Consider the following 25105-nt stretch of genomic DNA (forward strand, 5'->3'; position numbering starts at 1 on the left):
ACATCATTGGTTTTAGCATGTCGTGTACTAGAAAACGGGAAAAAAATTCCAAGTGCGGTGAAATTGCAAAAAATGCGCAATCCCACACTTGTTTTTTGATTGGCTTTTTTACTAGGTTCACTAAATGCTATAACTGACCTGTCATTATGATTCTCCAGGTCATTACGAGTTCATAGACACCAAACATGTCTAGGTTACGTTTTATCTAAGTGGTACAAAAAAAATTCCAAACTTTGCTAAAAAAAAAAAAAAAATGCGCAATTTTCCGTTACCCGTGGCGTCTTCATTTTTCGTGATCTGGGTCGGGTGAGGACTTATTTTTTGCGTGCCGAGCTGGCGTTTTTAATGATACCATTTTGGTGCAGATATGTTCTTTTGATCGCCCGTTATTACATTTTAATGCAATGTCACGGCGACCAAAAAAATGTAATTCTGGCGTCTCAAATTTTTTTCTCGCTATGCCGTTTAGCGATCAGGTTAATACTTTTTTTTTATTGATAGATCGGGCGATTCTGAACGCGGCGATACCAAATATGTGTAGGTTTGATTTTTTATTGTTTTATTTTGAATGGGGCGAAAGGGGGTGATTTAAACTTTTATTTTTTCATAATTTTTAAAACTTTTTTTTTGTACTTTTGCCATACTTCAATAGCCTCCATGGGAGGCTAGAAGCTAGCACCACTCGATCGGCTCAGCTACAAATCAGCGATCATCAGATCGCTGCCATGTAGCTGAAATGCAGGCTTGCTATGAGCGCCGACCACAGGGGGGCGCTCACAGCAGGCCTGCATCAGTAACCATAGAGGTCTCAAGGACCTCTATGGTTACCATCCTGACGCATCGCCGACCCCCGATCATGTGACGGGTGTCGGCGATGAGATCATTTCCGGCCGCGCGGCCGGAAGCGACGGTTAAATGCCGCTGTCCGCGTTTGACAGGGGCATTTAACTTGTTAATAGCGGCGGGTGAATTGCGATTTCACCCGCCGCTATTGCGGGCACGTCAGCTGTTCAAAACTGCTGACATGTCCCGACTTTGAGGTGGGCTCAGCGCCGGAGCCCACATCAAAGCAGGGGACCCGACCTCCGCAGTAATAGCATGGCGGAGGTCGGGAAGGAGTTAAGGTCAAAATCTACTTCAACATTGCCTATAAGTGAGATCACTGATAAATACTATGCATATGTTCTCGTATATGAGAGAATCGGGCCAATTATGCAAATGACACTGGGCTCAAACCCTGTCAGAGTGTCAGTGCAGTGTGCTCCGATCCTCTTGCATGAGAGAATCACGGAACAGGTGTGGACAAGTCGGAGATAGAAATTTCTATATCTATTCCATTGCCTGTGTCCGCAGTAATCTGACTGCACTGGGATGACATCCGAGTGCAGTCCGATGTTTCACACGCACCCACAGACTTCTATGGGTGGGTGCGATCTAATTCTCAGATGCAGGATTGCTTTCTCCTCCCAAATGGACAGGAGAAAAAAAAAAAAAAGATTGCAGATCTGCCCTACCCCATAGGATAATACTGAGCTCAGTGCTATCTGATAAAACATCATATAGCACTCGGCCATATAATACGTGTGAGCGCGCCCCTTAGTGTGTCTTCTTAAGGTGTACATGGAGTTACCTGGCATTCAAGCATCAGCTTAGCCAAATGTTTTTTCTCTTCTGTAGAAAAGGTCTCCCGATTTAACTCTTCAAATCTTCTGGAAAACCATTCCCGTTCGTCTAAGTTTTGCAACTGGCTTGTTTCAACAGAAACCTGTCCACAGTACGTGTGATCAAGGTACGCCAAAACCTCTTCAAGAGTTGCCTCCTCTTTTCCTATATTTATTAAGCCTGTTTGCAGGAAGAGATTAAAAAAGCTTAAGTATACTGAAATTATTTTAGCAGAGCATTAAACACCACTGCCAGCGTAGTGCGCTGGAACACAACAGGGGTAAGTAGAGAGGATTTTGTTCTCTGTACGTGGAGCAAACCAATGGAATACAGAAAATTAAACCTCAAAAAACCTTTAGCCTCAGACATCTGTGTTGAACCTATGTGTTCAGTTTTTTTTTTTGTTTTTTTTTTACAGAACATGTAACCATTAATATCTATGGTGCTATTCACACGTCACAGTTTTTTTTTCATGGACCGTGTGTATGTAAACCTCACGGAAACATTTCCGATTTTCTCTATTATCATGTATGAAAAGTGCTAATAGTCTATTGGTCAGTGAAAAACACATACAGCACACGGATGGCAACCATGCTTGTCTATCTAATATATAATTGCCTAGAATACTACTTCCTGCAATTTGTGCCAACTTCCTGTCCGGAGCTAATGTCCGGAGCTAATGTCCGGAGCTAATGTCCGGAGATAAGTGACGTCAACAGTGTCCAGTGTCTGATTGGTTGCCGCCTGCTGCGAGCGACCAATCAGAAACGTGCCGTACTGTGACACACTCCGCCCGCCATTTTGGTGTGATTTTTGAATTTTTACCTCACAGCAAGTTTCTACTGCGTGGAGGCGGGCCCAGTGACGTTGCTCTTCAAGCTCCTGCCGAATTTCGTCAAAAAAATGATAATACCATTTACCAAAACTATATATATTTAGTTGTGAAGTGGTTCAGTGACATTTTCACACCAATTTTGAACTTTTGTTTGGTGTTTTCTCCATATACTGCCTATTATTCACTGACTGTTATACTGAGAGACTGCCGTTTATTAACCTCTTCTTTGCCACATTGGGTATATTGCTCTATTATTTGCCACATAAGGACATTGTCCATTATTGCCCAGCAATTTCTTAAATAACAAGAATTGTCAAGAGCTGGTAAGTGCAGCCATTTTTTGTTCTTTCTTACTATTATTTATTAATTGTATTATTCTTACATTTGAATAAATAAAGTATATATGGATTCTAGACTCCCGATTCTTTAGAATCGGGCTGCCATCTAGTTCTCTTTATAATCTCTCCTTATCTGTCTTTTGCTTATGTGTAGTGTGCTACACACCATGATACTAAACAGCACAGTGACTACTTTTCATCCTCTTAGACTGATTACAACTTTGTAGACCTATGATGCTAACTGCAGGACACACTTTTGTTTAACAAGCCCCTATGTTTAAATTATTTTCAATCTTTTCTAGGGGTACCATCATTTTTGTCCAGGCCATTGTCATTTTTAACCACAATTAAAAAGAGAAGTGTGATTTTCATTAGTTGATGTTCAGAAAATATAGATTGAAAATGACTTTTGTTTGTTTAAAGTTGTTTCGTTGGCGATTGAAGGTTATTCTTCATTTAACCAAGAAGTACCAACAATTTTGAGAACATCTGTAGGTGCAGAAATGCTGCAGAAAATATGGCATATCAAACACTCACCAAGTTGTCACCATGGGAATGTATCCTAAACCAACAGAAAATAAATACTATATACAGGGCAGCGATCTGAAGCATCTCTTGTGGCGGTACAATCTTCCTTCATTCTGCAGCATGTTGAATACTGTCCCCACCTTTTGTGCTTTTTGCTTGGACCAGCATTTCTACCAAATGTTTTTAAATTAGCAGGAGACTGCAAGAGGGGATCCTCCTATTTTTGTTCTCAGCTAATAGTTTAAGAACCTGTGGAAGGGGAGTTTTTAGCTATTTTCACAAGTATTGTTGCTGTGTGGCGGCCATTGCTGCTGTGATGATGTGCCTGTGTGGTGGAGTGGCCTGCAGCTGGGGCTTTACCTTGCACCATGGGCATGTGGGCTGTCAGGTTGCTCTCCCTGCTAGTGTTCTGTGGCTTAGGTGGTGGACTGAGCAAGGCCTCGTAGCTTTTAGGTTAGGAATTAGGGATCCACTGAGAGTTTCAACATGATGTAGTAATGGGCTTCATATAGTCTGATCAGAATGGTAAACTAAGAACCTTATGTTCAGTTTTGTAAATTTTCACCTAGTGGTATTAGATCAATCTATGATTTTTGAATGTGTTTTTCTATAGCTATGGCAAACGGAGTTAATGGGGTTGTCCAATTCATGGTCTCCGGCAGCTTCTTCCTCTGTTCAGCGGTCACTGGTACCGCTCATTACAGTAATGAATATGCAGCTCCACCCCTATGGGAGTGGAGTCCATATTCATTACTTTAATGAGCGGTACCAGTGACCACTGAACAGGGGAAGAAGCTGCCGGCGCCGGAGACCGTGGGACATGCAGGGACCGCGCCAGGAGCAGGTGAGTATGTGACCGTCGTCGCTCCCACTCACACGATGACCCCCCCCCCCGCTGACCATGACTTGAGTATAAGCCGAGAGGGGCACTTGCAGCCCATTTTTGGGGGCTGAAAATCTAGGCTTATACTAGAGTAAATACAGTAATTTCCTCACGGCAGCGGTGCTCTCGGTGCAGGCGCCTTCAAAATGCTACAGGTTAACCTCATATCTGCATCATAATAGAGTATTTTATGACAGGTTCCCTTTAAGGGAGTGCATTATAATGCAACCACATTACTTTATTTTTCTTTTTACATGTGAAAAGATTTCAGTTTGTTTTTCAATGGATTTCTTCAGATTATTGATGGCATTAACCCCATTACCCCCAAGCCTGTTTTCTCCTTCATGACCAGGCCAAATTTCGCAGTGCAAATGATCTGATTAACTCGCTAGAGCCTGGTAACCCAGATGTCGTCATGACGACATCGGGTCACCATTGCAACGATCGGCCAGTCAGAATGACGCCACAGGGGCGCCGATTGGCACTAAGTGCCGGGTGTCAGCTGTCATATCAGCTGAACATTTGGCGGTGATCGCACATGAACAGCTCAGGTGTGTGCAAAATCGCCTGGACGTGTCCATACGTCCAAGGTTGCTAGGCGATTACCAACCTGGACGTGTGAATATATGTCCAAGGTCGTAAGGGGTTGAAGGTGGAAAAGGTTCTGGAATGATAGTTCCTGCTCTGATGTGTTTAAATGATAAAAACCTGGCATTTAATAGGGGTATGTAGACTTTTTAGATCTACTGTATACATAAGGGTATGTGTAAGGAAAGAACCCTGGGATTTTCTTATTTAATGTAGCATTTACTCTAGGCACTAAGGTTTGTCAAGCTTGGTTGAATGCATTTAGTGGCATGAACTATATAGACGGACGACGTATGTGTCAGTAAAATTATGGGAGGTCCATGAATTTTGTCCCAGTTGTCAGCTAAACGAAGTTGGCAACCTTGCCACTTGGTGCTAGGTAGCAGGATCACAGTGATAGATGCAGGGGTCCACGTTACCTTGCATGCTGGGCATGCCATACCCTGTCTGTGAGGCTAGTGTATGCACATTGCTGCCTGAGGACGCATCGCCACCATTACAGATGAATGGGGGTGATTACTGTCTGCAAATCAGACAAGCAGAGCTATAGGTTTCATGATAAGATTAATGCGAGGAATGGAAAATAATGTATCCAAGAAAAACAAAAAAGCACCTCAGCACAGCTGCAACAACTTAGACCGCCATGTCAGATAACCAGAAAAACAAGATTTTTGGTTGCTTACCGTAAAATCTGTTTCTTGAAGCCTCCATTGGGGGACACAGGAACCATGGGTGTATGCTGCTGCCACTAGGAGGCTGACACTATGCAAATAAAAAAGTTAGCTCCTCCTCTGCAGTGTACACCCCACCGACTGGCATTATACTCTTCAGTTAGTGAGAAAGCAGTAGGAGATAATGAAACAAGGTTGGAAAACCATAACCACAAACTTGAGAACTGTAACGTGAGAACAGTCATAGAACAGATAACAACAGAAAACATTGGGAGGGAGCTGTGTCCCCCAATGGAGGCTTCAAGAAACAGATTTTACGGTAAGCAACCAAAAATCATGTTTTCTTTATCGCCTCTCATTGGGGGACACAGGAACCATGGGACGTCCCAAAGCAGTCCCAAGGGCGGGAAAAAACAGACTTCCATCAGGTCAGAGGACTCACCACTGCCGCCTGCAGGATCCTTCTGCCTAGGCTGGCGTCCGCCGATGCATAGGTATGGACCTTGTAAAATTTGGCGAACGTGTGGATGGAAGACCAAGTTGCCGCTTTGCAAAGCTGTAGGGCGGAAGCCCTGTGGTGCACCGCCCAGGAGGCGCCGACTGCCCGGGTAGAGTGAGCCTTAATCCCAGGAGGGGGCACTCTGTTCTTGACCCAGTAAGCCTCCAAAATTGCCATTCTGATCCATCGAGCAATAGTCGCTTTAGAAGCCAACTGGCCTCTGCGCGTGCCATCAGGAATGACGAAAAACGAATCCGTCTTCCGGAAAGAGGATGTTCTATACAGATAAATCCTCGCTGCCCTGACGAGGTCCAGCTTGTTCAACGATCGCTCCAGAGGATGAGTCGGAGCTGGACAAAAGGAAGGTAGAACGATGTCCTCGTTGAGGTGGAAGGTGGAAACCACCTTAGGAAGAAAAGAAGGTGGGGGTCGGAAAACCACCTTGTCCTGGTGAATGACCAAAAACGGAGGGCGGCAAGACAGTGCCGCCAGCTCGGAAACGCGGCGAATGGACGTGATGGCCACCAGAAAGGCCACCTTCCAAGATAACACTGATAGAGGAATCTCCCTAAGAGGCTCAAAGGGAGAAACCTTCAAAACGTCCAGTACTAGGTTTAGGTCCCATGCCTCCACAGGGGCCCTGTACGGCGGGACGGCGTGGGCTACCCCCTGAAAGAAGGTCTTAACCTGTGGCCGAGAGGCCAAGGACTTCTGAAAGAGGATGGAAAGCGCAGAGACCTGGCCCTTCAGGGAACTAAGAGCCAGGCCCGAATCCAGCCCTGCCTGAAGGAAGGCCAAAAGAGAAGGCAGGGAAAAAACCATAGGCGGAACGCGGTTGGACTCGCACCAACGGAAGTAGGCCTTCCAGGTGCGGTAGTAGATCCTGGAAGACGAAGGCTTCCGAGCCTGAATCATGGTGTGAATCACCCGGTCCGAAAGGCCGGACGCTCTTAGAACCGCGGTCTCAACAGCCACGCCGTTAAACTGAGCGACCGAGAATTCGGGTGGCAGATCGGACCCTGGGACAGCAGATCGGGCCTGTCTGGAAGGCGCCAGGGAGCGTCCGCGAGAAGGTTGACGAGCTCCGCGAACCAAGCTCTCCTGGGCCAATCCGGGACGATCAGGATGACCGGCACCCCTTCCGCTTTGATCTTCTTCAACAGCTTGGGCAGTAATGGAAGAGGTGGGAACAGGTAGGGCAGCTCGAACTGTGACCAAGGAATGGCCAGAGCATCGACGCCCACTGCGAGAGGATCGCGTGACCTGGAGACGAATTGCGGAACCTTCCTGTTGATTCGAGATGCCGTGAGATCCACATCCGGAGTTCCCCATCGAAGACAAATCTGATGGAAGACCTCCGGATGCAGGGACCATTCCCCTGCCGCGAGACCCTCGCGGCTGAGGAAGTCGGCGGCCCAGTTTTCCACGCCGGGGATATGCACCGCGGATATCACCGGAACCGTTGCCTCTGCCCAAAGGAGGATCTTGGATACCTCGGCAAGGGCCAGGGAGCTCCGAGTCCCCCCCTGATGGTTGACATATGCCACAGCCGTGGCGTTGTCCGTCTGGATCCGGACTGGAAGGCCCCTGAGGATCCTTTCCCAATGACGGAGGGACAGAAAGATGGCCCGAATTTCGAGGACGTTGATCGGCAGAGCAGACTCCTGCGGCGACCAACGGCCCTGAACCGTCAGGTGGCGAAAAACCGCACCCCAGCCGATCAAGCTGGCATCCGTTGTCACCACCTGCCAGTGAACCGGAAGGAAGGACCTGCCCTGGGAGATGAGAGGAGACGTCAGCCACCAGTTGAGAGACCGCTTGACCCGAAAGGAGAGTCTGATCGGCCGATCCAGGGAGAAGACCGACCTGTCCCACTGAGACAGAATGGCTTGCTGAAGGGGTCGAGAATGGAATTGGGCGAAGGGAATCGCTTCCAAGGTAGCTACCATCCTCCCCAGAACCTTCATGGCCGATCGGAGGGAGGGAGGCCGAGGACCCTGGAGCAAGAGTATGTCCCGACAAAGGGTGGATCTCTTGTCCTTGGGAAGGAAGACTCTGGACTGACGAGTGTCGAAGAGCATGCCCAGAAAGATGATGCGCTGAGAAGGAATAAGGCAGGACTTCTTCCGGTTGACCAGCCATCCGAAACGGGAAAAGGTGTCGAGGACAATGGACAAGCTTTCGCGGGCCTGAGCAAAGGACGGAGCCTTGATGAGGATGTCGTCGAGGTATGGAAACAGGACCAAGCCTCTGACTCTCAAAATGGCCATCAGCGCCGCCATGATTTTCGTGAACACCCTTGGCGCGGTTGCGAGACCGAACAGCAGGGCGACGAACTGAAAATGATCTTGTTGCACTGCGAAGCGCAGGAAACGGTGATGTCCGGGAAATATTGGAACATGTAGGTAGGCGTCCTGGATATCTATAGAGCATAGAAATTCCTGAGCCTCCATGGAAGCAATTACTGAACGAAGGGATTCCATCCTGAAGTGTCTCAGGCGGACCCTCCTGTTCAGCAATTTGAGGTCCAGAATGGGACGAACCTTGCCGTCTTTTTTCGGTACCACAAAGAGGTTCGAGTAGAAACCAGTGTACCGTTCCTTTTCTGGGACGGGAACAATTACCCCGGATTTGAGCAGAGAAGCGATGGCTGCGAAGAAGCCCGGAACCAGAGCGGGATCTTTTGGAGGACGAGATTGGAAGAAACGATCTCTGGGTCGGGAGGCGAACTCTATTTTGTATCCCGAGGATACAACTTCCCTGACCCATGCATCCTCTACTGCGGAAATCCAGACGTCCCTGAAACGGAGAAGACGGCCCCCCAACCTGGGAGTTGGGCTGGAGTCTTGCCGAGAGTCATGCGGAAGTGGATCTTCCAGTCCTGGGCCTGGACGATCTACCCTGGGAATAGCGAGGACGCCAGGACGGAGTGGGCCTGAAGGACACCGCCTTCTTCTCTTGACGTGTCTGTGGCCTCTGTTGCTGCTGGGAAAAAGAGTTTGATGCAGCGAAGCGACGAAAAGGCCGAAACGAGCGAAACTGCCGTCTAGGAGGAGGGCGACGAGGCTTAGCCTGGGGGAGAAGGGAACTTGTGCCCCCAGTGGCGTCCTTAATGATCTGGTCCAGCTGGGAACCAAAGAGACGAGAGCCCTGGAAGGGCAGACTAGTGAGGGACTTTTTGGAGGACAAGTCCGCCTGCCAGGCCTTGAGCCAAACGGTCCGGCGGATGGCAACGGCATTGCTGGAAGCCTGAGCCGCACAGGACGCGACATCCAGGGAGGCAGAAACCAGGTATTCGCCAGCGTGGGAAATCTGGTTGGCAAGTTCCGCTAATTGCGCGGGAGGAGCCCCGTCCAGGATACCTCGCCGTAGATCCTTGGCCCATTTTGAGATGGATTTTGAAGCCCAAGTGGAAGCAAAGGCTGGGCATAGCGCTGCTGAGGCCGCTTCAAAGGCAGATTTCGCGAAGGATTCTATAACTCTGTCGTTAGAATCCTTCAGAGACGCTCTGCCGGACAGTGGAAGCACCGTGTTGGTGGACAGCCTGGAAACAGGGGGATCCACCGAGGGAGAGACCGTCCAATTGGCGGTAAGATCTGGTGAAAAAGGATATAACACCCCCAGGCGTTTTCTCCTCTGAAAACGTCTGGTCGGATTCTCTCTCTCTCTGGCCAGGATTTCCTCGAATTCAGGATGAGGAGCGAAAAATTTTGAAGGTGGTTTGGCACGTCTAAACGAAACCGCCTGATCTGCGGGTTCCGTAGAGGGATCCTTAATGCCACAGGTTTGGTTTATAGCCCGAATGAGGTTCTGGACCGACTCACTCATGGTGGCGATTTGGCTAGGATCCAGCTCCGAAATCTCCTCTGAGGGCGCATCAGATAAAGCCTCGCCTGACTCAGGGGAGGAGGATCGGTGCGACACCAACCGCGGGGGGGGGGGGGGGGGGCCGGGCGGCGAGATGGAACACGAAGAGGACTCAGACCGACGTTCCTGTCTGGACCTTTTGTAGCTTGGCAAGGAGGTCTCGGGTGGCGGTTCCTGCGACCCGCTGGCCACGGCAGGGGTCTGCAGGGGTAACCGATCCAGCTCGGACACCAAGGTTAGCTACTCACGGACCCGGTCCTGGAAGATGTCCCACTTGTCCTCGGTGGAGAAATCCCCTGAGGTGCTGTATACTGCAATGCTGAGCCCACAGAGGATGCGGGCGAAGGAGCGTGGCGCGCTGCGTGAGGCACATCAAGGGCTGCTGCTGCTGCTGTGGTGTGAAGCGATGCTCACACCAGACAAGTGTCCCACGAGGAAGGGGGCGGAGCCAGACGCAGAGGCGCCGGTGGGCAGGACACAGTATGTCGGGCGGGAAAAAAAGCCCGCCCGCAGAAGCGGAAGTGAGGGATCCGACGACCGGAAGTAGGCCCCGGCCGAAGCCGGGGTCTAAATTAGGGACCGGCGGCCGGGAAAACGAGTCGCGGCGCCGGTACAGAGTGCCGGAGCAATGCGCCGCGCCGGGAGGCTGGTGGCACAGGCGCCGCAGCCTGTCAGGCTGCGTCGCTGAAGGGCACCGCAGATAAGCACCTCCTGCGGCGCCGGAGCAATGCACCGCAGCGATAAGCGGCGCGATAAGCGGCGCGATAGACTGCAGGGCTGCCGCGCTGAGGACTGTGCCCAGTGAAAAACCGCAGCGCTGGTAGTGCGCCGCGGAATGGAGCGTACGGCAGCCAAGGGCTGTCTAGAAAGAAGGTGCTGGTCACGGGAAAAGAGCGCTGCGGCCAGAAGGGGCCCTGCGCTGGAGCAGAAAGGCCCTTGTATTATAGGGAAAAATGCTGGAACTCCAGGATCACTGATAAAATATCGGCCGCGCCGCAAAGGATACGGGCGATGACCGGGTAAGAGAGGGTCATCGTCTGGGAGCCCTTAACAAGAACCCCCCCCCCCAATAAGGATCTGGGACGGGATAGGGGAAATACTCACCTAAACGTCCCACGCCGGTACTAACCTTAAAAGGGGGTGAGACGTCCAGGGAGCTGATGGACGTCCTCGTCTCCTCCAACCGACAGGCTCTGGTGGGCGAGTGGGTGGGGGACGGAGCCAGGACCGGACTTCTGAGCACGCTTGTGTGCCAGGATCTTGGTTCTGGAGAGGGATCTATGAGGATACGGGGTGGCAGTACACACCGTACTCATAGTCCGCTTGTGGGAATACAGGTGTGACTGCTCACCCTGTATCCCTTCCGGAAAAACCTGAAAGAAAACGACGCACATTGAGGTAGATAAGGGTCTATTGAAAGACCCGTGTCCACCTCCTACTGACACTAAGCTAAACTGAAGAGTATAATGCCAGTCGGTGGGGTGTACACTGCAGAGGAGGAGCTAACTTTTTTATTTGCATAGTGTCAGCCTCCTAGTGGCAGCAGCATACACCCATGGTTCCTGTGTCCCCCAATGAGAGGCGATAAAGAAATACTGAAGGTCCCTTCCGACAAACTCGGTGGTGCAGTGTCCAAAGAAAACAAGACGATAAATATCCAAATGCAGAAGAAGAGAGCGGAACGCACTCACCGATCAGGTAAAATCCAATCCTTTATTCAAGCATGGACAGACTTAGCAGGGAGGGGAGTGGAGGATGACGGACGACGGCCGTTTCGCGCTGACGAGCGCTTCTACGGGTCCTGGTGGACCCGTAGAAGCGCTCGTCAGCGCGAAACGGCCGTCGTCCGTCATCCTCCACTCCCCTCCCTGCTAAGTCTGTCCATGCTTGAATAAAGGATTGGATTTTACCTGATCGGTGAGTGCGTTCCTCTCTCTTCTTCTGCATTTGAATGGCAAATAATGGATGACTACTGTCTGAAAATCATAATTACTGCCATAATAAAAGATGCGGCGTTTGATTGCGGATTACTAAAAATCATGTATATTCTCATAATAAATAAGGGGGTGGAGTGGAAATGGCATATGTTGAATGATACCCTAATAAAAAAAAAAGGAGGGACTGGCTTGAGGTAGGGGAAAACAGCTAATGTTTCACTACTGGAATCAGAAGAAAGAACAGCTCATAGGAATGTCTGATTTAAAGGGAAGCTGTCACATTGTATATGCAAACCAACCTATGGACAGCATAGTATAGAGAAGGAGAAGGTGAACAGAATGTCATTCAGTTTGCTGGAGAAGATTCACTATAACTATTCTATTAACTGAAATCCCTGGTGTGTGTATGCATAGGAGTCCAGTGGGTGGTCCTAATAGTGATTGCCAGCTATCTCTACACACAGTCATACACGGAGCACTGTCACTCACTAGTACTGCTTTATAACATCATGCCTCCAGATCAGATACCATTTTCAACATAAGTTACCTTTAAGCTATAAGAAAAGCAATGTACAAAATTCACCAGCTCCCGTAGGTTGGCTGTGAAGATCATCAGCAGGTAAAGTAAAATATAAAACTTCACAAGTTATTAGTACAGCTTAAAAGGACCCAGGTACTTTAGAAATATTGCATCAAGAAAAAAACTGGCATGTTTCAGGCATAAAGCTGACCTTAGTCATGGTATGATACTATGATACTCTCTCTTTAGGCTATGGGCACACTGGTTTTTTTAAGCGATTTAGGAAGAAAAACGTAAGCGAAAACTTTCCAAATCCTTTTTAAAAATGCACAACACCTCAAAAGCTTGGGAGGTTCTGCTCAGTTACTGCTACAAAACTCTGCAAAAAAAGAATCAGTGCGTACATAGCTCTAAGTTAGAGAAGGAAGTTCTTATATTTTATTTTTGTTTTGCTTTTTAATATTTTTTTCTAGGAGAGGGAGATGCAATTCAAGCAGCAGGGAAGCTACAATTATCCCCGTCCACATACTAGCAAATTCTAACATAAGGTCACAATTTAATCCATGAAATCATCTTAGCTTTACCTGCTGCACGAAAAGGTCCATGGAGAATCTCGGAAAGTACCTGTATTTCTGGCACCATATCCATCACTGCTTGACCAGTAAACAATGGATTAATTTTTGCAGCTTTGTGACCATGCTCACGGTAAGCTGTAATTAGTCTTGCAAGGCCATGATCCACTACAAAAAAAGCATACAAAAAGAGTAAATCATAAAAACTTTTGATTTGTTTGTATGCTTAATTTTAATGCACAATGCTTACTTAAAGAGGCTGTACACTACTAGAACCACCTTTTCTCAATCTAAATGTTTGCCCCGTTACAATAAAAACACCTATACTCCCCTCCTGCGGTGGCGCCATTCCAGTGGTGTAACCACTCGTCTTTAAAGAGTAACTGCTTTTAGATGTTATTGCTGGTGGGAGCGTATTTCTTTTATTGGTTGTCTGCTGAAAATGTTGACTTCCCTATTAAACTCAATGGGGCAAAATGCACAACATAAAATGACAGATTTAAATATCCACACTGCAGGTCAAGCTCAGTGCAGAAAATTCCAACAGTGAGGATGAGAATTTTTCATGACTGTAAACTATCCTGCACATTGCAGCCACAGGATCGTTTCCCAGTGCCAACCGATAAATTGCACTTGCAATTACTGGGAAATGTAGTACTACATGGTTGCCATTCAGACAACTGTCCGTCTAGTCAATACATAGACAGCTCGAGTCCACACTGGCTCATATAGGGGGAACGGTTACATTATCAATAACATCTAAATACCCCTATAGGAATATGGACAAAGGTTATCATTACAGAGGTAAAGCACAAATGCCAAAAGTGCAGCTTCGGCCCAACAACATACATACAGAGCGTATTAGAGAGGCTACTGTTTAGCTGTGTAAAGTCCAAATTCCACTAAATACTGCTGGTCATATATCATGAAGGCTACAGCCTGAACCTTGAAAGGAAAACTGATCTCATGTGACATGTCACAAAATCCACTCTATGGCAAGAGGACAAAATGGCCACAGCTGTCACAAGCTTCAAGTACAGCTGTCAAAAAAAATTATATTCCTCGTGTTATTTTTACTTACTGCGCTACTACTGGGTTCTAAGGGGTAATATTTCTCCTTGTGGAGAGTGACATGCCTAGCTTGGCATGTCAATATCTACTATATAATTGTCTAAGGGTCACTTCCGTCTGTCTGTCTGTCACGGATATTCATTGGTCGCGGCCTCTGTCATGGAAATCCAAGTCACTGATTGGTCGTGGCAAAACGCCCACGACCATTGCCACGACCAATCAGCGATGGGCACAGTCCGGCGGCAAAATGGCCGCTCCTTCCTCCCCACAGTCAGTGCCCGCTCCATACTCCCCTCCAGTCAGCCCTCCCTCACACAGGGTTAATGGCAGCGTTAATGGACCGCGTTATGCCGCGGTGTAACGCACTCCATTAACGCAGCTATTAATCCTGTGTGACCAACTTTTTACTATTGATGCTGCGTATGCAGCATCAATAGTAAAACGATCTAATGTTAAAAATAATAATATATAAAAAAAGTTATTCTCACCCTCCGACGTGGCGCTGTCCTCGGCAGTGCAAGCGGCAGGTTCCAGTGCCAAGGATGCTATGCGAGAAGGACCTTCCATGACATCACGGTCATGTGACCGCGACGTCATCACAGGTCCTGCGCTCATACCAACCCTGGGACCGGAAGCTGTCACGTGCACCGCACACAGGCGCCAGGACTACAAGGGGCCCTCGGAAGGTGAGTATATGTTTATTTTTTATTTTAATTAAGTAAACAGGGCAGCACACTGCAGCGCCAAAACATGCAAACTTGAAAACACGAAATTTGAACTGCATTACTGCACTAGAAATATGAAAAATGAGAGCTTTTAGCGCATAAAAATGGCCAATTTTATGTGTACCTCGTAGCCACTTTACGGCATCTCTCTTATACGAGGTCCTACGCTTGACCTACCTCGCTGAGAATAAACGTCTCCATCTAGAGAATCTAGCCTTCTGATCGTGCACTCCCCGCCTCCTAGCTTCAGGTGTTTTAATTATAGTAGGTCCAATACCCCTCCACAGTGAGAGAGAATTTGAGTCCAAGAAGAGGTTTCACATGTACCCATTCAGATGGAGACGTTTATTCTCAGCGAGGTAGGTCAAGCGTAGGACCTCGTATAAGAGAGATGCCGTAAAGTGGCTACGAGGTACACATAAAATTGGCCATTTTTATGCGCTAAAAGCTCTCATTTTTCATATTTCTAGTGCAGTAATGCAGTTCAAATTTCGTGTTTTCAAGTTTGCATGTTTTGGCGCTGCAGTGTGCTGCCCTGTTTACTTAACTATATACGAGTTGGCGACTCTGGGTTCAGCACCTGTTCACACTCAGTCTATGTTTGGATGTGCAGGTCAGGTTTTTGAAAAATATTTTTTATTTTAAGTCTTTTTTAACCACGTATATAGTACACACATTGCTATATACTACGTGGACTGTGTTACATACTGCGTGGGCTGCGTTATATACTACATGGCTGCTATATACTACATGAGCAGTGTTATATACTTTGTGGGCTGCGTTATATACTGCATAGCTGCTATATACTACGTGGCCAGTGTTATATACTAGGTGGGCAATGTTTTATACTGCGTGGGCTGTGTTATATACGGTTTGGGCTGTGTTATATACTGCGTGGCCACTGTTATATACTGCGTGGCCTGTATTAACGCATTGGGTATTCAAGAATATGTCGTGGCCTGTGCTATATACTATGTGGCTGCTATATACATACATATTCTAGAATACCCAATACGTTAGAATCGGGCCACCATCTAGTCTACTATATAATTGTCTAAGGGTCACTTCCATCTGTCTGTCTGTCACGGATATTCATTGGTCGCGGCCTCTGTCTGTCATGGAAATCCAAGTCGCTGATTGGTCATGGCAAAACGCCCACGACCATTCAGCGACGGCCAGAGTCTGGCAGCGAAATGGCCGCTGCTTTACTGCCCTGCAGTAAACGTTGAGCGCTCACACAGGGTTAATGCCAGTGTTAACGGACCGCGGTGTAACGCACTCCATTAACCCTGTGTGACCAACTTTTTACTACTGATGCTGCATATGCAGCATCAATAGTAAAACAATCCAATGTTAAAAATAATAATAATAAAAGAAATAAAAAAGAGGTTATTCGCACCCTCCGAAGTCGCGCGCTGTCCTCGGCAGTGCAAGCGGTAGGTTCCGGTGCCAAGGATGCTATGCGAGAAGGACCTGCCATGATGCCACGGTCATGTGACCGCGACATCATCACAGGTCCTGCGGTCATACCAACCCTGGGATCGGAAGCTACCGCGTGCACTGCACACAGGCGCCAGGACTACAAGAGGCCTTCGGAAGGTGAGTATATGTTTATTTTTTATTTTAAGTCTTTTTTAACCACGCATATAGTGCCCACTTTGCTATATACTACGTGGGTTGTGTTACATACTGCGTGGGCTATGTTATATACTACATCTCTGTGCTATACACTATGTAGCTGGGCAATATACAATGTGACTGTGCAATATACGTGTCTCTGCTATATACTACGTGGCTGACCAATATACTACATACCTGTGCAATATACTACGTGGCCTGTGTTATATACTACGTGGCTGTGTTATATACTACGTAGCTCTGCTATATACTATGTACGCTGTGCTATATATGCTGCTCTATATAACACCACAATAGCTGTAGCTCTGGAATCTGCTGCCCCACTTACACATACCAAAGCTCGCAAAATCAACAGACAGCCCTGGCACACCAGCCTGACTAAAGAACTGAGGCGAGCTTCCAGGGCTGCTGAGCGCAGATGGAAAAGATCCCACTCCAACGAGCACTTCAACGCATTCAAACAGTCCCTCACTACTTTCAAGACCACACTCGCCACAGCTAAACAAACCTACTTCTCATCTCTCATATCCGCTCTCTCACAACCCTAAACAGTTATTCAACACCTTAAATTCTCTCCTCCGTCCCCCAGCACCTCCTCCCTCCCCACTTATCTCCACTGAAGACTTTGCCTCATTTTTCAAGCAGAAGATTGATAGCATTAGAGACAGTTTTGATCAACAACCCCCAGAGCCCTTCCTCCCGATTTCCCAGCCCTCCACCTCCAAAACCAACTTCTCCACCATTACAGAAGATCAACTCTCCACTCTACTCTCAAGATCGCATCTCACCACCTGTGCACTTGACCCACTCCCATCCCACCTCATCCCAAACCTCACCACAATCTTCATCCCAACCCTAACCCATCTCTTCAACCTATCACTAACAACTGGTGTCTTCCCCTCAAGCTTTAAACATGCCTCCATCACACCTATCCTCAAAAAGCCCTCTCTTGACCCATCCTCTGTATCTAGCTATCGCCCTATATCACTTCTCCCCTATGCCTCCAAACTACTGGAACAACACGTCTACCTTGAACTGTCCTCCCATCTCTCTTCTTGCTCCCTCTTTGACCGCCTACAATCTGGCTTCCGGTCACACCATTCCACCGAAACTGCCCTAACTAAAGTCACCAATGACCTCTTAACCGTCAAGAGCAAGCGACACTACTCTGTCCTCCTCCTCCTTGACCTGTCGGCTGCCTTTGACACAGTGGACCATTCCCTATTATTACAAACCCTCTCATCCCTTGGCATCGCAGACTTGGCCTTATCCTGGATCTCATCATACCTAACAGACCGGACATTCAGCGTCTCCCACTCACACACCACCTCCTCACCTCGCCCCCTATCTGTCGGAGTCCCACAAGGTTCAGTCCTTGGGCCCTTGCTCTTCTCCATTTACACCTTTGGCCTGGGACAGCTCATAGAATCTCATGGCTTTCAGTATCACCTCTATGCTCACGACACACAGATCTACATCTCTGGACCAGATATCACCTCCCTTCTAACCAGAATCCCTCAATGTCTGTCCACTATTTCATCCTTCTTCTCCGCTAGATTTCTGAAACTTAACATGGACAAAACAGAATTCATCATCTTTCCCCCATCTCACGCGACCCCCCCAATGAACCTATCCATTACAGTAAATGGCTGCCCACTCTCCCCAGTCCCACAAGCTCGCTGCCTCGGGGTAATCCTTGACGCTGATCTCTCCTTCAAACCCCATATCCAAGCCCTTTCCACTTCCTGCCGACTTCAACTCAAAAATATTTCACGAATCCGTTCATTCCTCAACCATAAATCTGCAAAAACCCTAGTCCATGCCCTCATCATCTCTCGCCTTGACTACTGCAACCTCCTGCTCTGTGGCCTCCCCTCTAACACTCTCGCACCCCTCCAATCTATTCTAAACTCTGCTGCCCGACTAATCCACCTGTCCCCCCGCTATTCCCCGGCCTCTCCCCTCTGTCAATCCCTTCACTGGCTCCCCATCGCCCAGAGACTCCACTACAAAACCCTAACCATGACGTACAAAGCCATCCACAACCTGTCTCCTCCATATATCTGCGACCTCGTCTCCCGGTACTTACCTACCCGCAACCTCCGATCCTCACAAGATCTCCTACTCTACTCCCCCCTTATCTCCTCTTCCCACAATCGTATACAAGATTTCTCTCGCGTATCACCCCTACTCTGGAACCCTCTACCACAACACATCAGACTCTCGCCTACCATCGAAACCTTCAAAAAGAACCTGAAGACCCACCTCTTCAGACAAGCCTACAACCTGCAGTTACCACCGATCGACCAAACCGCTGCATGACCAGCTCTACCCTCACCTACTGTATTCTCACCCATCCCTTGTAGATTGTGAGCCTTCGCGGGCAGGGTCCTCATTCCTCCTGTACCAGTTATGACTTGTATTGTTTAAGATTATTGTACTTGTTTTTATTATGTATACCCCTCCTCACATGTAAAGCGCCATGGAATAAATGGCGCTATAACAATAAATAATAATAATAATAATATACTACGTTGGTTGTTATATACTACGTCACTGTGCAATATAGTACGTAGCCTGTGCTATATACTACCTACATATTCTAGAATACCCGATACGTTAGAATCGGGCCACCATCATAACCCTTGCAATGCTCCTCTGGGAAATTAGAAATGCAAACTGGCTCTTCAAAGCAGAAGAGAACTTGAACTATAGCGCCACCTACTGGAAGTAGCAATCCTTAAAGGGTCAATAATGACTTTTAGGATCGCTATTTCCAATGGGTGGCACGAGGGTTCAAGTAGACTTCCTCTCTGAAGAGGCAACTTGCAAAGTTACTGGGTCTGACATTTTTCTGCATTGCCAAGTGGCTGGGGACTTTTCCCAAACCTGAAAGAAAGCGAAGTGATGTGCCTCTTAGGCAGGGTTCATATTGTGTTAGTGCAGTCCGTTCAACGCATGCGTTAAACAGACTGTGTTAACGCTAGTGCCGAAAAAGATTGCGTTATGCGATCGCGCAGATGCTCTATCTGCGCTAGCGGTGACGGACCCCGAAACTCTGCAGACCACGTCCGAGGGTCCGTCACAGAATGACGGCAGATCGCTAATGCATGCCGATTATGACATGCCTTAGCGATGCGCTACATAATTGCAGTCAATGGGTGCGCTAACGCATCCGTTACATAGTGTTAGTGCCGCTATGTAACGGATGCCGTTAGCGCATTGCCATAAACGCAGTGTGAACCTAGCCTTACAATGCTTTTCTCTGCATAGTGGTATCCTCAGGATCAGTGGAGATTCCAGAGGTCAGATCACCTCTAAGATGCAGCCATACTATGACACGGTAAGCTAGATTTCATTGGTATAACCTATTTAAAACTGTGCATGCTACAGCAATACACGGAGTCCCGATGCCAGCTGCACAGTGCAGGGGTGTCACCCTCCAGACTGCCCGGCCCCTGCTATACGCATGAGACCTCAAACCGTAAATTTGGCATATTACGGTCTTCACGCCATGCCACGGAATAAATGAGCGCTTCACAGCTTTCACATCGTGAAAAAACTCTACCTGGTTCTAAAAACCTGTGTGGCCGAGAATCTTTATGCCACTGCCAATATTTTATTATATACCAGACTTCTTATTATTTTGTGACACATCCTGTAAACACTGTGATAATAGTGGGTGAATTTGGCTGTGATCAAAGGGTGTGGGCCCCAAGGGGCAGCCGTTTGCCAGGCGTCCATGAACAGTGCAGCGCATCTCCGCGTCATTTATCGCAAAGGTTCACATTTGCGTTGTGCAGTCCGTCTAGCGCATACGCTAACGGACTGCGTTAACGCAATGTCTAAAAAGGGATCGCGTTTAGCGATTGCGCTAGCGCAGATACCCGATCTGCGCTAGCGAGAACGGACCCAAAAACGCTGCAGACAGCGTTCGAGGTCCGCCACAAATTAACGGAACATCGCTAACGCATGCCAAAAATGGCATGCGTTAGTTACATTGCGGTCAATGGGTGCGCTAACGGGTCCGTTACATTGCGTTAGTGGCGCTGTGTAACGGATTCCGTTAGCGGATACCCACTAACGCAATATGAACCTAAACTGCTGCAGATGAGAAGCAAATACAGATACCGCACTTCACATGTAACTAGGTCCCAGTTTTGCTCCTGTTTTACGCTTCTCCACGCTGTATTCCGCCATACGCTGCAGAGATCTAGGACTTTTTATCATCTTACAAGAGGCGTTGAGGGTCCCCATGAGGCGAGTCTTTAGGCTGATCTGAAAAATGACCGTGAGCCAGGCCCCATAGCAAAAGCCATACAAATTAGCACGAAGCGGGCCCATATCTGTGGAAAAGTATGGCAGATTAAAAGGAGATCATTACACAGCGGAGCAGGGGTAAGAAAATAAGAGCAAACACCGTCCATGGATCATCTGGAGACAGGTTCTCTATCATGGCCACCACTGCAGGGCCTGGGCACATCCTCCTGCATGGCCAGCAGTCCTGCCCAGCACTGAGGAGGCTTCTGCGGCCATTCTTCATCCTGGCACCAGCGGTGCCCAGTCCTCCCCTGCACCGGCACCACATACACACCTGCACGGACCCCCGCCGCCTCCTTCACACGGCTGCCTGCAGCCTCACTCTTCTTCGGTCGGTAGCCGTACACCCCGCGTTCAGTGCGGTAGAACCTGGGCAGCGCTGGTCGCCACAGGCCGCCACCCCGTGCACAGACACTAAGCCAGGCCGACATACTATAGTCAGTGATGGGGGCACCAGTAGCCGGCACTGCAGCAACCAAACAGTTAAAAAAAATTACAGCCTTGTGCGCAATCTCAATACAAGAAAACGTGGTAATCGCTGACCGGAGACTCCCCCTGCTGGGGATTGGTTGGCTCTGGGGGCGCGATACTACGGAGCACGGGTTCATCCATTAGGTCCGTGCAGGGGGAGGTGCTATACTATAGTATAGTTTGTTGTGGATAGCATAAGTTTCTCACTTTGGGTTGTGGGATTCCTACTGCGCCTGAGGCCAGTGCGGGGCTCCCATGGGCCTGCTAAGGCCGGCCGTCACACTTGGCGTAAGACAATACGGTCCGTATATTACGGCCGTAATACGCTGAAAAGTCTCCAAAATAGTGGTCCGTAGCTCCTCCGTAGGCAGGGTGTGTCAGCGTATTTTGCGCATGGCATCCTCCGTATGTAATCCGTATGTCATCCGTACTGCGTGTTTTTCTCGCAGGCTTGCAAAACCACCACACGGCTATACAAGGGATCCATGTGTAAAAAAAAAAAATTATATATATAAATACTGTCTATATATATATATATATATATATATATATATATATATATATATATATATGTGTCATTAGACACATAAAATAAATAAAATAATACATATATGTATATATATTATTTCTTCATACAGCGCTAGATAGCTTGATAGCCGGTAATTCAATTACCGGCTTTTGCTTTCTCCTTCCTAAACCCGACATGATATGAGACCTGGTTTACATACAGTAAACCATCTCATATCACCTTTTTTTTTGCAGATTCCACACTACTAATGTTAGTAGTGTGTATGTGCAAAATTTGGGCGTTCTATCTACTAAATTAAAGGGTTAAATGGCGGAAACAATTGGCGTGGGCTCCCGCGCAATTTTCTCCGCCAGAGTAGTAAAGCCAGTGACTGAGGGCAGATATTAATAGCCTGGAGAGGGTCCATGGTTATTGGCCCCCCCTGGCTAAAAACACCTGCCCCCAGCCACCCCAGAAAAGGCACATCTGGAAGATGCGCCTATTCTGGCACTTGGCCACTCTCTTCCCATTCCCGTGTAGCGGTGGGATATGGGGTAATGAAGGGTTAATGCCACCTTGCTATTGTAAGGTGACATTAAGCCAAATTAATAATGGAGAGGCGTCAATTATGACACCTATCCATTATTAATCCAATAGTAATAAAGGGTTAAAAAAACACACACACATTATTAAAAATTATTTTAATGAAAAAATAACAAAGGTTGTTGTAATAATTTATTCTACGCTCAATCCACTCACTGAAGACCCTCGATCTGTAACAAAGTCAAAATAATAAACCAACAATATCCATACCTTCCGAAGATCTGTAATGTCCAACGATGTAAATCCATCTGAAGGGGTTAAAATATTTTGCAGCCACGAGCTTTGATAATGCAACGTTGTTCGTGGCTGCAAAACCCCGGGGAATGAAGGTAAAGTAGGTCAATGACCTATATTTACCTGCATTTGCGGTGAGGCGCCCTCTGCTGGTTGTCCCTAGATCATGGGAACTTTCCTAGAAAGCTCCCAGGCTCGAGTTCATAAGAGGCGCCCTCTGCTGGTTGTCCTCATATGAACTCGAGCCTGGGAGCTTTCTAGGAAAGTTCCCACGCTCCAGGAACAGCCAGCAGAGGGCGCCTCGCCGCAAATGAAGGTAAATATAGGTCATTGACCTACTTTACCTTCATTCCCCGGGGTTTTGCAGCCACAAACAATGTTGCATTAGCAAAGCTCGTGGCTGCAAAATATTTTAACCCCTTCAGATGGATTTACATCGTTGGACATTACAGATCTTCGGAAGGTATGGATATTGTTGGTTTATTATTTTGACTTTGTTACAGATCGAGGGTCTTCAGTGAGTGGATTGAGCGTAGAATAAATTATTACAACATCCTTTGTGATTTTTTCATTAAAGTAATTTTTAATAACGTGTGTGTGTTTTTTTTAATCCTTTACTACTATTGGATTAATAATGGATAGGTGTCATAATTGACGCCTCTCCATTATTAATTTGGCTTAATGTCACCTTACAATAGCAAGGTGGCATTAACCCTTCATTACCCCATATCCCACCGCTACACGGGAATGGGAAGAGAGTGGCCAAGTGCCAGAATAGGCGCATCTTCCAGATGTGCCTTTTCTGGGGTGGCTGGGGGCAGGTGTTTTTAGCCAGGGGGGGGGGGGGGCAATAACCATGGACCCTCTCCAGGCTATTAATATCTGCCCTCAGTCACTGGCTTTACTACTCTGGTGGAGAAAATTGCGCGGGAGCCCACGCAAATTTTTTCCGCCATTTAACCCTTTAATTTAGTAGATAGAACGGCCAAATTTTGCAGATACACACCACTAATATTAGTAGTGTGGAATATGCAAAAAAAAGGGGATATGACATGGTTTACTGTATGTAAACCATGTCTCAAATCATGTCGGGTTTAGGAAGGAGATAGCAAAAGCCGGTAATTGAATTACCGGCTTTAAAGCTGTCTAGCGCTGTATGAAGTAATAATATAAATACATATATGTGTCTCACTGACATATATATATATACCTATACTATGTGTACACATTTATTCCACCTATTCTATTGTAAGCTCTCAGTGTGATTTTACTGTACACCGCACTGAATTACCGGCTTTTCTCTCTAACAGCGCTGCGTATTTCTCGCAAGTCACACTGCTGGTCCGTGTGTGATCCGTATTTTTCTGGCTTCCATAGACTTTCATTGGCGTTTTTTTTGCGCAATACGGTGACAAACGCAGCATGCTGTGATTTTCTACGGCCGTAGAAAGCCGTATAATACGGATCAGTAAAATACGGCAGATAGGAGCAGGGGCATAGAGAATAATTGTGCCGTTTGTTTTGCGAGTTTTACGGACGTATTTGCTGCGCTCTTACGTCAGTAAAACTCGCAAGTGTGACGGCGGCCTAAGGCCGGCCTCACACTCAGCGTATAAAAATACAGTCCGTAATTTACGGCCGTAATACGCATAAGGCTGCCATCACACTCGCAGTATTTGGTCAGTATTTTACATCAGTACTTGTAAGCCAAAACCAGGAGTGGGTGATAAATGCAGAAGTGGTGCATATGTTTCTATTATACTTTTCCTCTAATTGTTCCACTCCTGGTTTTGGCTTACAAATACTGATGTAAAATACTGACCAAATACTGCTAGTGTGACGGCAGCCTAAAAGTCCCCAAAATAGTGGTCCGTATCTCATCCGTAGGCAGGGTGTGTCAGCGTATTTTGTGCATGGCATCCTCCGTATGGGATCCGTACTACGAGATTTTCTCGCAGGCTTGCAAAACCGACATACGGACATAGGCCGGCGTCACACTAGCGTGTTTTACGGACGTAAGAGCGGTGCTGAAAATACGGATTGCATACGGTACAATGCTTCTCTATGGCCCAGCTCCTATCAGCCGTATTTTACTGATCCGTATTATACGGTCTTCTACGGCCGTAGAAAATCGCAGCATGCTGCGTTTGTCACCGTATTGCGCAAAAAATACGCCAATGAAAGTCTATGGAGGCGAGAAAAATACGGATTACACATGGACCAACAGTGTGACTTGCGAGAAATACGCAGCGGTGTTCTATAGAAAAGCCGGCAATTCAGCGCGGTGTACAGTAAAATCACACTGACAGGTTAGAATAGAACAGCTAAAATAAATGTGTACACATAGAATAGGTATATATATATATATATATATATATATGTTAGTGAGACACATATATGTATATATTAATATTTCATACAGCGCTAGATAGCTTAAAAGCCGGTAATTCAATTACTGGCTTTTGCTATCTCCTTCACAAACCCGACATGATATGAGACCTGGTTTACATACAGTAAACCATCTCATATCCCTTTTTTTTGCATATTCCACACTACTAATGTTAGTAGTGTGTATGTGCAAAATTTGGGCGCTCTAGCTATTAATTTAAAGGGTTAAATCGCGGAAACAATTGGC

General features: G+C 47.3%; 1 protein-coding gene across 1 annotated transcript in view; it reads right to left on the bottom strand.

Moving 5' to 3' along the window:
• Positions 1 to 21185, bottom strand: part of DHTKD1 (dehydrogenase E1 and transketolase domain containing 1) — a 59964-nt gene extending 38779 nt beyond the window's left edge. The window contains exons 1-3 of the mRNA XM_069765217.1: positions 20929 to 21185; positions 12913 to 13068; positions 1631 to 1842 (exon numbers count right to left, since the gene is read on the bottom strand). Coding sequence (XP_069621318.1) covers positions 1631 to 1842; positions 12913 to 13068; positions 20929 to 21085 — 525 coding nt within the window. The 5' untranslated portion in view covers positions 21086 to 21185. The remainder of the gene's footprint in view (positions 1 to 1630; positions 1843 to 12912; positions 13069 to 20928) is intronic.
• Positions 21186 to 25105: the final 3920 nt, after the last annotated feature.

This window comes from Ranitomeya imitator, chromosome 4, assembly GCF_032444005.1.
Source record: "Ranitomeya imitator isolate aRanImi1 chromosome 4, aRanImi1.pri, whole genome shotgun sequence".
Classification (NCBI taxonomy): Eukaryota; Metazoa; Chordata; class Amphibia; order Anura; family Dendrobatidae; genus Ranitomeya; species Ranitomeya imitator.